This window comes from Diabrotica undecimpunctata, chromosome 3 (genome assembly GCF_040954645.1).
Source record: "Diabrotica undecimpunctata isolate CICGRU chromosome 3, icDiaUnde3, whole genome shotgun sequence".
Classification (NCBI taxonomy): domain Eukaryota; kingdom Metazoa; phylum Arthropoda; class Insecta; order Coleoptera; family Chrysomelidae; genus Diabrotica; species Diabrotica undecimpunctata.
This window is the reverse complement of record NC_092805.1, coordinates 108,216,597-108,229,283: the sequence shown is the minus strand read 5'-3', so window position 1 is coordinate 108,229,283 and position 12,687 is coordinate 108,216,597. Positions and strand designations below refer to the sequence as shown.

General features: G+C 30.6%; 1 protein-coding gene across 1 annotated transcript; it reads left to right on the top strand.

Annotated features, from left to right (window-relative positions):
* Positions 1-1,370: 1,370 nt before the first annotated feature.
* On the top strand, positions 1,371-8,513 carry LOC140437193 (uncharacterized). The gene is made up of 3 exons (XM_072526550.1): positions 1,371-1,539; positions 1,592-1,799; positions 7,468-8,513. The coding sequence occupies exons 2-3, from the start codon at positions 1,595-1,597 to the stop codon at positions 8,178-8,180; spliced, it is 918 nt and encodes a 305-aa protein (XP_072382651.1). The 5' UTR covers positions 1,371-1,539; positions 1,592-1,594; the 3' UTR covers positions 8,181-8,513.
* The last annotated feature ends 4,174 nt before the right edge of the window (positions 8,514-12,687 follow it).

Genomic DNA, 12,687 nt, shown 5'->3' with positions numbered 1-12,687 from the left:
ACATGGCTGATTCGTGGCTGATTCCGTCTGCGCGTACTTATCTTGACAAGCAGAGTGGGCATTCTGATTGTTTATTATTCTGTGTTCATATCATCCTCATTGTATATTATCATTATATATTCTTAAAATACTTTTAAAAGAAGTTTTTCAATAAGTACATGTTTAGTAGGTACTGATGTTCTTTTAGTATGAAAAAACAAAAATAAATTCCCATATTAGCCACCAAAATAATAAAAACTAAAAGAACTATAGCAAAAAGTCTAGTTTTTAAAAATCGAGTTGAGTTTTTTTATAAAGCGTGGTTTATTGCATCAAATAAATAAATAATGACTCCATTAACCGAAACACAAAGAATCGAAGCATTAATTTCCACTTTTCTCCAACTCCAGATGAAGAAAAAATTTGGTTTCAAAAACAGTTTTAATAATTGTTTGATTGGACCTAACTGTAACATTAACAATACACAATATATTTTAAGATTTTATTATAGTTTAACCCCTAAATCTCACCTCGTATATCAGTTATAATTAAAACAATGTCATTGAATATCTTGTCTCCACTGATTTGCATGAACATTTGGTCTTAAGTTAACTGGATATATGCCGTTGGTTGTTTTTAATTTTTTAGGGGTGAAAACGACCCTATTAGAAAAAAAATCATATAATTATTGTATATTCAAGCAATTTGGAATTATTTAATTACACAGTTACATTAAATTGTGATTTAATTTTTTACCAATTTCTACCTTTATAAAAACCACCCCTTGCGAAAAAACTGCAAAATTTTTTCTGTCCAAAAATGAAGGTAATACAGAGTGTGCAAAAATTGCGCCACGCCTTCTTTCTGGCTAATGTTAGACGGGAATTGTACAATCGATTTGGATATTGATTAGTACAAAATAGAGAATAGTTTGAACATTTGTTATAGTTATTTGTTTAGAAATTTTCATCACATATTTGTTATGTTTCTTAAATAATACAAATGTACTTTTACAATTAGGAACCACTGTTTCAATCTTTTAGAAAATCCATTGAATTGTTGTATAACCTGGAATTGGCCTATTAAAATATCTACGCCAAATAAAGACCTGACAGTGCTCGTACTATTACCTGAATAAAATATTGCTGATTTTTTTTAACAGTACATTTCATTAACTCTATTACTGTTTAAACAAAAATTATAAATTTAAAATATTATGTATAAAAAGCGCAAATTTATATATAAAAATCGACGGGTCTCAGCGTATTTTATAACTTTTTAAAACAACAGAAATAATTTATTCCATAAATAGTTTCCACCCTGTATAAAGTGAATATAATGTTCTTTGAATAAAATAAAAATTTTACGTCCTGTGCATCATTCAAACCAAAAACCAAACCAAGCTATATTTGACATTGACGTAGAAGAAAGCCAAAATAAAACCAAATAAAACGCTTAAAAATTGTCATTTAATATTATTTTTAAATCATTATTCTTAACAATTCCGGAAAATAGCATGAAAATTATGTATAACACTTCTTACTATCAGTTAATGTTACGGTATGTATTATAATGTTGAGTTGATAAATATAATAATTATGATTACTTTTAGGATATGAAACTGAGAAAAGATAAAAGACAAAAAGTTGCTTCAAAACGTTTTGATGTTAAGAGCTGGGATTTAACTATCCCTAAGAAAAAACGTGTTCAAAAACCATCCATAAAAAAAGGAAAGTTCACTGTTAAGAACGTAACCCTCAAGGAGGTTGCTGTTGATAATAAACTTTTACGAATACCTTTACATAGATCCAGTTTAGAAGGTAATTATATGTGTGATTTTCTACAGGTGTTAATTGTCCAAACCTATTCATTTTATTTCTGTGGAGTTCTTTTTAATTACTTACAGCCACTTTGAAATTGTCATGTTTTTCTTCATAAAAATCAGCAAGGCAGTTCTAAGACATATGAAACAAAAATCAATTTTTTAGTCAGTTTCACTATAGCAAACAATTTACAATTTTTTCATTGCAACTGGTGTGAAAAGAGCAAATTTGAAATGAAAAATATACTTTTATTGGTATGTATTAGTATTTGTGAGGTTAAAATGTACTGTTCTGGGAGCTGAATTCTTTATATTTGAATTTGTTCCTCCAGCTATGTCCCTGAAAATATGTCTGCAAAATTGTAAATAAGTTTGTTGGAACCCACTCTACTAATGGAATATGAATCTCTAACCCACTGTGTATCTCATTATGGTATAAATCTTTATCCTAACTACAGAGTTCTATTAAATAACCTGGAGGTCGAACTCCCTATGATTGTATTAAACAGAATTGAAGCTGTTTAGAGGATGCTGTTTTTCCTGAAAAAATAGGGGGCAAGAATTTTAAAATTAAACAACTGCATATATAGGTGAGGAAATGAGTTTTCTACAGCAAGATGAATCACTGTGCAACTTTTTGCATTCAATTCTGGAAAGTGTCAGGAAAGTTTGTAAACAAAATTCATAGTGATAAAATGAAAATAGCATTTTGTATATAAAAAAAATGTATTTTCAAAGTACACAGAAATGAAAAATTTGCAACTCAATAAATATCTATAGGAATGAGTTCAATTTAACTTAAAGGTTTTTGAGGTTGCTGAATACAAATATGATAATGACAATGGTCCTCGAGCTACTTTGTGCTTAGGATGGACCTCGTCTCCTGGAGTAGGCTAATTTCATTCCAAATCAGTCAACAGTCATTACTCAGGGGTTTTCGAGGTTACTCAAGACGAATGTGATAATGATGTTGGTCCTCAAGCTACCTGGTGTCCAGGGTGGACCTTTTCTCTTAGAATTTTATGTTATTATCAGTTACAAGTTATTACTCAGGGTTTTTTAGGTCACTGAATACTAATATTATGTCTTTATATATATTATATATTTCATAATTGTATCTGATTCGCCACCTGTTGTTCTCATTTTATAGAGCCAAATAAGTTTCACATCTATAGCTGACTATCTGCTGTCATATTATGGTCTTGTAGATTTGTATTTTAGTTCTTTGATATGTCTAGTGATATAAATGATCACTTTTAACAGCCTTATCCAAGATTCTGGAAACATGTGTAAATAATAGATTCATGCACCATTTAGACAATGAAAATTTCTTATATAAAGGCTAGTATCAATTTAGACAGAGTAGCAGCACAACAACAGCATTGGATACTTTAGGCATAAGAGGTATATTACTGAAGTGGTTTAATGATTACCTATCAGGAAGAACATAATTTTATTAACAGGGTGAATAGTCAATTGTCCAATACTGATTTTGGAGTTCTCAAGGGTTGATACTCGGTCCAACACTCTTCCTAATTCAATTTCAACATTGCCATGTCAGTTAGGCGCGCGAAATAAATGTTCAATAAAGTTTGTATCTGCTCGGCGTTAAAAATTCGATATCTTTTGATTCGAGTGACCTCAAGTGAGTTTAGCTTTCTATGCAATTCTATGCACAAACAAACTCAGATTCTATACATTTGTTAAATAAATAAACGTGGCGCGATTTTTGCCATTTTTTATAATTCTTACGAGGTCAATACAATATATCCCTTTCATTGACTGGTCAGTATAAAGTTTCGATTACTATAGCCTAACCTTTAAAACCTATAGCATGAAGTTTTAGTTAGAAACAAACGATCTAAAACATTTAAAACTTTTTTTTAATTACACTAGTACGCTTTTCAAAAGAACAAAACTTCTGCGATAAACTACACCCAAAACAGTCTTCTTAAATGCATTTTCCCTGACGTGTGATCGTTTGTAATGTAAAACATTAAATTCTGCCTTTTTTATTCATATTTCAAATGCCTCATATTTGTTACCACAACTTAAAATTAAAATTTCGTGCCATACGTTTTAAAGATTGATCTCTAAAAATGGAAATTTTACTACAACTGGTCGTCAATGACAGTTATTAATTTTATTGATCTCACGAGAATGGTAAAAAATGGCAAAAATCGCGCCACATTAATTTATTTAACACCTTTATAAAAACTGAGTTTATTCTCGGCAAAATACAAAAACTACATACGAAAGCTGCACTTTTTGACTTTAAAACGCATCTTGATTTTTGTCGATTTGATTTTTGGATCAAAAGATATCGAATTTTTACTGTCCCGCTGATACATATTTTATTGAACATTGATTTCGCGCGCGTAACTGACATGGAAAATCGGCGGTCGCTTCAAGCGTTGTTTCTAAGAGAACGGTTCATGCTACACAAAAAATGGTTATAAACATTTTTGTTTAAAATTATCTCAGCTACATTTTTTACAGATTCTTGGTAAATCGATTTTTTTGCATTTTTACCACCCTGCGAGGGGGGTTTTAGGGGGAAGCCCGGGGGTAAAAGTGGTAAACTTTTTTGCATCTTTTTTGGGGTTCCAAAATTAATATTCTCTGAAAAATTCAGCTTGTTCGTATGATTTTTAGGGGTCAACTCTCTGACTGGACTATGTAGCAATTGTATATTTTGATTTTTAATAGTTTTATAAGCGAAACATCTATAGATCTTGCACATTTATAGTTACATCGCTTTTTGCGATGATAGGGTTCACTCTTTTGTATATAGTTGAAAGTTGTATTTCTGTTAAATCATAAGATTGTACCAACAGTTTTTCATCGAAGCCAAATTTCGTATGTAGCAAAATTTACTAAAATGAGTGTTATTATCGTACGCAATTTTTTCAAACACATTGTCCCACTGACGCCACATCACTATTCAAAATAATTAAATAGTAGCAAACAAAACTCTACACTCTACTAACAAACTGGTTCCCAACTAAAATGCTTATCTTACTAAAACGGCATCTGGTCGGTTGTAACAAAGAATGGATTAAACGTCGCCGCATTTAAAGTGTTCTACAATATATGCTACCGCGACTATACTTTTTCGACATAATTCATTTAACTACATCTACACTAACTTTTTTTCGTTTACGTTTTCCTAAAATACGTATACTAGATCTTTACCAGGTAGCAGGATTTGTTAAATTTCCAAATCTTTTTAGATCTTTGGAGATAAAGTAGCAATCAACGGTTCGGATTGTATTATCTCATGTAGGTGACAAACTATCTACTCTATTTATCCCAACAAATGTCAGACTTCCCTTAAAAAGTTGTTTTTTAAATTTTAAATGTCGTTACTGAGAACTCTTTCGTAATTTGAATTTATTTCTATAATCAAGCTGTAATTAATAAAACTTTTATTTAACTTTCATAACCATCTAAGTAATAAAAGTTTTGTGAAACTTCTGTACAGCCTTCTTATCTGTAGATTGGCGATTAAATTAAAATAAGTTAGTTAAACGGGTGAAAGAGAAAACAGTAAGTTTCTTTTCGTAAAGAAGACTGCCATTTGAATCTTCCGAATAATGAATAATTCACATGGAATATGATAGGGATATAGGAGGGTGTATTTTACACTGTCAGTGTCTTTATTTAATAGTCATATCTCTTATTTAGTCTACAGAGCACAACTTTAATTATTACAATTATGTTAAAAAATAGTTAAGATTTAATTTATACATACACATTAGCATAACTGCAGTGTGAGCTAAGCCTTCTTAGTGCTCGATATGGGATGTTGACGTTCATCTGTTTTTATTATATCAGACTGAGACATTCTGTGGCATTTAATTTTTCTAGGCCTTAAAATTTTTGTTAGTGTTGTTGTACCAAGAAGCGACTACACTATCTTGTAAACTGTTTTTATTACGTCTAAGTACCCCATACTTAAGTTCCCATGTCATGAATTTTGTCTGGCTGTGAGTTAAAAGTAGGTAATTTTTCCCAAGAAAATATTACGTATTATCTGCCGTATCACAGCAGGGTGAGACAAATCTCCATGAGAGCAACCACGAGATGCCGACACTGGAACGGGACAACCGTTTCGGTAGGCAGCTATCTGTGACCAAGCTGCAGCCAACCCTATGCCTTTCCGTAATATCACACATGAAATCAAAAGTAGCGCAATTATAGGCGTCCTCAATATCCATAAAGATACCCAGGTAGTATTGCTTCCGATCTAGCACCCGCTCTACCCTGTAGACAAGATGATGCAAGGCCGTCTAACAAGCCAAGAGATTTAGCAGGGGTAAAATCGGTTTTACCCGGTTTAATAATAAATACGACCCTAGTCCTTCGCCAGAGTAAAGGAATACACCCTATTGCAAGACAGGCCCTAAATATCCTGACCAGTGCGGGGCAATAAGGTCCAGACCCTGCTGAAGTAGAGCCGGCATAATGCAGTCCCCGCTTGGTGACTTAGAGGGGGCGAAACCCCTAAAAGCTCAGCACACCTTCGTGTACGATACTACCTCCTTCTCCATCCTCAATTCGCGGGAACCTAATCGTAGCTATAGCAGTATCATCATCCGTGCCCTCTGAAAAGTAAGTGTCTAAGAGTGTCCTTAGAGCATCCTCGTGAGTGGGAGATAGACTTCCACTGGGAAGACGCACCTGAATCACTCCCAGAGTCGGATCTTTAGAGAGGGCATGATGGAGATTAGCTGCATATGTTCCACATTGTCACAGTAGGCTCTCCAAGAGCTCCTTTTTGACCTCTTAATCAGAGACTTGTATTCCCTCTGAGCTTGCTTAAGTAATTCATGACTTTTTAACTAGAATTTTGTTAAGTGACGAAGCTCGTTTCCATAATAATGGGTTTGTAAATCGCTATAACTCCCATTATTGGTCAGTGGAAAATCCGTACTGGTTACGGGAAACTCGCTTTCAAACTAGATAGGGAATCTGAATTTTCTAAAACATGAGCTACCTTTGTTACTGGAAAATATTCATTTACGCTAAAGAGCAGTTACGGTAAGACAACAAGATGGCGCACCCCCACATCAGCGATATTGTAATCGATTACCTTAATGCCACATTTCCAAATAGATGGATTGGAATTACCGACCTGTCCGATAGCATCCAAGATTACTATTACCCTTAGATTTTTTTGTATAGAGCTATTTAAAAGGTATCATTTATAACGAATAACCTACGTGTAGAAGATTCAAAAACTAAAATTAGACAAGCAGGTACCCTGATTACGCCGGAGATGATACATGCGGCATGTACACGTGAACTGCTTAGACGGTTTGCCGCTTGTGTTGAAGCAAAATAAGGTCATTTCAAAATAAACAATAAATTAATAGATTTTTTGAAGTACTTACACTATTTTTTTTGATGATTTCATTTTGTTAGCGATATAACTTTTTTGCATTATTTTATTGGGGATATAACTTTTTGGTAAGCATATTAGTTTTAGTAGTTTTGCTTATGTAATTCTTTGATATTTTTTCTGACTTTTTTGAGTCCTTTATAAATCTCAGGTTAAGATTTATTGGCGCCCCATCTCTTGCAGTTTAGCTGTATTCAGTTTATCTTGGCTTTTTAGGTCATATCCTTTATAGATTTATTTAATTTTATGTATTCTTTTTTAGGTTTTGGAACTATCAAGGCCGTCAAAAATCAAAAAAAGACAAAACCAAAAGACAAAAACTCTTTATCTGAAGTTAAGAAGTTAAATTCAGAAAAACATAATAGTGCTCTTAGATCTCAAAATACAATCAACAAATCTGGTCAAAAACCCATTAAAATAAACCCATTAAATAAAACAAAGTCTTTCCCAAATTCCATTAGAAGCAAAAAGTCTTCATTAAAATTGGATAAAAACTCATTTAAAATCAATTTACCAATTCAACAAAAAGAAAACAATAAAGCAATGGTTGTAAGTAATGGTAAAGTAACAAAATGCAACCCTGAAGAATATTTCATGAAAAAACTTAAGACAAAACATAAAATATTTTACTTAAAAGTAGCTAAATCTCCACCAGCTGGAGAGGGCAAGCTTAATTACAAATTTCATCAGCTTGTTAATGACGTTAAAAACATGCAGTTGCCTACACCCTCTTGGAAGATAAAAGTCATAATACGACACAATAAGATAGCATCTATCATTTTCACAAATAAAGCCGAACTTGAGAGAAGTGTATGTTTTAATTCCGACGATGATAAATATCATATAGTTATCAATAATAAACCGGCACTTCTGCTTGGTTCACCTGGAAAAGTTGATAGTTGTAATGACATTGAAGTGCTGTTGAGTATTGTGGACACCATTCAACAAGATAGTTCTATGATTATGTTTACGTGATTTAGTGAATATTTTTTTTAGCAGTTATGTCAATTCCAAATTTATTTATTTTAAAAATTATGTCACATTCAGATGAAACATGGGCCACCTTATGTAATTTAAAACAATTGAAACTACTGAAGCTGTTCCAACATAGAATTCATGAAAGTCATATTAATAACATTTACATGTATTATTGTCATTACTTAATAATTGAATTAGGTAAACATTTTTGATACTTTTAAAGTAGGTAAGTTTGGAAATTAAAAGCAATCTTTGTACAAAGGCGTTAAGTTCATAAAATACTTATATGTAATTTGTAACAAATATTTTTTAATAAAGGTATGAAAAGTATGCTTTCATTGTATGGGTACAAATATTTTTTCAGTAATGTATATAGAGCTTGTGAATTTTCTAAACGGTTATGACCTTGAAACTATCTGCACGTCCGGTCTTCCAAAATTATTAACTTCATTCACAATTATAAGAATTGACTTATGCAGAATTTAAAAGTATCCCGCTGATAAAGTCGAAGCCATAAAGGGATTTGCCTCTTTAGGTAAATAGTAAAAAGGGCCGGCTTAACGAATTTTATATTTTATTTGTCATTTACATTACATATTTAATTTAAATAAATATCTAGATTATTAAGGAAAACAATACATAAACTGATGGAGTATTAGAATTAATTAATTATTATATTTTCTGTCTCGATTCTTTATTAAATATATCCAAATTTTGAAAGTCAAACAATTTTTGTTTTGTTAAAAAAATTGCAAGTGAAATAATAAAATGGTGAAGTGAAAATTAAAATGAATTAATGTAGATATATACATATAACTAAATATGATTATATTTTATACTTCATGTAAGGAAAGAAGTGTTTTAATTGTTAGTAAGGTATAAAGTATGTCTGAAAAAGTTGGCAACAAATGGGAAATTTATTTATTATTAATTTCATGAAAAAAACTATTCTTCATAAACATTTCTGCATTTCATAGAAATCAATAATCAAATTTATAAAAGTTTAAATGGTATACACCGAAAATCAAAAATATTGATTTATGCTTAAAAGTGAAGTGATTTTAAATTTAGGTGCAGCATAAAATGTTATTAATTTGGTTGTAGGATTTAAAAATTATTTTTAAATTTAGATTCATGGCCTTTTAATGATGTATCAGTAGGTGCATTAATTTTTAATTTTATTTCTAATTTACCTTATTCAATATACAAAATCAACAAATGTAAAAGTATTTTTTTATTTACATTTTACTTTAAATGTATTATTTAATTATTAGAAGGCCATGAATCTAAACTTGGACATAATTTTTAATAGCTACAAACATTTTAAAATTACATTTTCTTGCATATCTAAATTTAAAATCACTTTCCTCTTCAGTATTAATTAATAATTTTGATTTTACCTATCTACCACTTAATATTTTATAAGATTATCTGTTAATGATTTCTATGTGATGCATAACCTTTAATGAAGAATAATTTTTTTTCGTAAAATTATTAATAAAGAATATTTCCCATTTTTTGCCAACTTTTTCAGACATGAAACGGAAAACTTAAACATAACAAGTCAACATGAATAAATATGAACCTTTTAAAACGAGTAAATCGGTACTCACCGAAGGGACCTCAGACGTTCAGATACAATTAGCGTGTCTTTGTAAAGACAATGAAGTCGACTTTACTTAAGTAACAAGACATTTACTTAACACAGACACTACTCTCCTAAGTTAGTTATAGTCTAAAAAAATCATTATGAAATTGACTGGCCAGTGTGAAAACTAGTGCCAATAAAACACAAAACACACACAAAACATTTTCTTCGTTGAGACTTAAAATAATGATTAATAACAATAATTATGGGAAATTTGTATGTTTATAAAAAGAGTTTTTTGACATTATGCTTTATTGATAATATTTGATCTGATTATATATACCTATATACAGTCGTGCTATGCTTGGCTATTATGCCGGTCCTGGCAGCTTTGGTAGCTGTGATAATTACAACAATAGAGTATTTACAAGGGATTATTCAGTTTTACAGCTGTTATTAAAATAACTTTTATAATGAGACACTAAATTTCTGGATACAGTATAACGTCGAAGCATTTTGTACTTTGTGCATGCATGAATCATAGCCGTTTAGATAATCGACTACCTGTAGTATTATTTATTTATTGATAATTTAATAACTCCTCATCCAATTTTTTGTTTTTGAAAATTGAATCCATTCAAAGTTGTCTCTAGTATTAAGCCAATATTTATATTCATACAGTGTTGGAAGTCTAAAAAATTAACATACAGGAGATACTTTGTTTTGGTAGGTAGGGTTATCGCCGTGCTGTAATGAACATTAGGGAAGAAAGAGAGAGTTTACCGTTATTTGATCGCCAGTAGGATACGTATCACATTTAAAAATGGAACGTAAATATTAAATCGCTTAATTTACCACATAAATATTTCTGTGTTAACTGTTAATCGCCTTTTTGGCTTTTGTTAGGCTGACTTAAACTTCGATTTCTGACTTTCGACGACGTAACTTAATAATGGGTCAAAATGTCATTCCTTTCATAATCAGTGGTGCTACAGCCTGGTTAAGTCTCGACCTTCCCCAGTCGCGTCTGTTTATCGCCAAGCGTTAAGGCCGTTCCTCGCGATTCTGGGCATAGCTAAAATCCAATGTAAAAGTTTATATCAAATAACGCAAAAACTATGGCAGATATTGAGATGATTCTTTTTTTATATGAAAGGTCTTAAAAAGTTCTAGTGCACTATTTGGTTGTAAATTAATAAATTGTTTAAACAATATTTTTTTTTCAAATATTTTTGGTTAAAATAAACGTAAAAATTTATTTTTTGAAATAGGGCACTACAGAATTTAACCCACTTTCCGAATCTGTTTTTATTTTTAACATAAAGTGTAACACAAAGCAGCTATTTGGTATAAACTTTTTAAAAAATCTCAAAGTTCTGCTAAATGTTACTCTCTCTCTCGGTCAGTACAGGCTGTCTTTGTCGATAGCTTCTGGATTCTCGCCGACAGGTAGGTAAGAAATATACACCCTCTCATAAATAATGTTGAATAACATTATTAGGGCTTATTAAAGAGTAATACCCAAATATTTTGAAGTATTTTAATATGGAATTTGATTATTTATAGTTATTGGAATATTTATTTTAAACGTTTTTGTTAGTAAAGTTTACATAATATATGAAGTTTGTTTCGTCACTTGCTTGTCCAGTCATATTAGTCCAGGGTAATAAGGATTTTCTCGTGACACTCAATAATCCAGGTAGCTGACAACTTTTTTAGTTATTGTAGACCTATAAGAAGAAAACCTATCTGTTTCCTGCCTAAAGTTCGGAGCCGTTTTTTAATGATTAACAATTTAATGCAAAAAACGCGATTTTTTCTATTTTTTGCACTCCATTAGAAAGCTAAATACTTGACATAGAATTACAAAATTTTATTTTTTAGAATATTGATAAGATTTTTGAAAGTTGAAAAGTCAATTTGTTGCTTCGCAAACTGCAAAATAAGTGACAATTCATATTTGTTAAAAACTTTTAGTAAACTTAAACTTTAAACTTTAGAGTTCCACCCAAAGTTGGGTATTGGGGTACTTAACAACCCCTCAAAATGTGGGACCGATATATTAATTAGTTTAAAAGTTATTGTATTTGTTTATCTCAGAGACCTTTTTTTTACAATAACATAAGATAGAAAATAATAAAGATAGGGTAATTCTGTGGGTGACAAATGAAAGCAAAAGACTCATACTATCAATAAGCATTAAAAAAAAAATAAAAAAATAATTTATTATAGTCAAAAATCCTGATGTCAAATTTTTGAAAGTATGTAGTTTATAAACATTTAGAATAACTTTAAAAACATTGTCCCTAGAAAAAATCTTTTTTACATTCGAAAAGCTAGTATTTTCACCCGAACTTTCAAATAAAAAAATTTGGCCTAGGTTAATTTGGGCCAAAGTTAGCCATGCTTTTTTGTTAATTCACAGCTAATTTGATTATAATAATTAAGGAACCTCATTGACGCCATGTTAAAGAATGGGATTTGTATTTTTTGTTAAAAAATTTGCACAAACATTGTACCTTTACAGGACCTTCTACGAATTTTCGAAAATGTAGTTCAAATAGTGACTAGGAAGAACCCACAAATCCATGGCGTTTAAATACCGAACAAACAATTTTAAACTAATAAAATTTTCTATATCTCCGGATCTACTCAATGGATTTTGATCACTCTTTTTTTAATTTGTATGTAATTTCTACGTAAATTACAAATATGTAATTTGTTTATATATTAATTAATTAATAAATGGTCTAGTTTGTTTAAACAATTCGTGAAAAAATAATTTTCTTCCAAAAATCAATTTTTTAATACTAGTATCATTAATAATCATAGAAAAACTCGCGTTTTTTGCATTAAATTGTTAATAATTAGAAAACGGCTCCAAATTCAAGGCAGGAAACAAGTAGGTTTTCTTCC

Bases quoted from the DNA above. Each gene is read 5' to 3' on its own strand.
- LOC140437193 (XM_072526550.1), top strand. From the start codon at position 1,595: ATGAAACTGAGAAAAGATAAAAGACAAAAAGTTGCTTCAAAACGTTTT. The intron at 1,800-7,467 runs GTAATTATATGT...ATTCTTTTTTAG, and splicing joins ACATAGATCCAGTTTAGAAG to GTTTTGGAACTATCAAGGCC.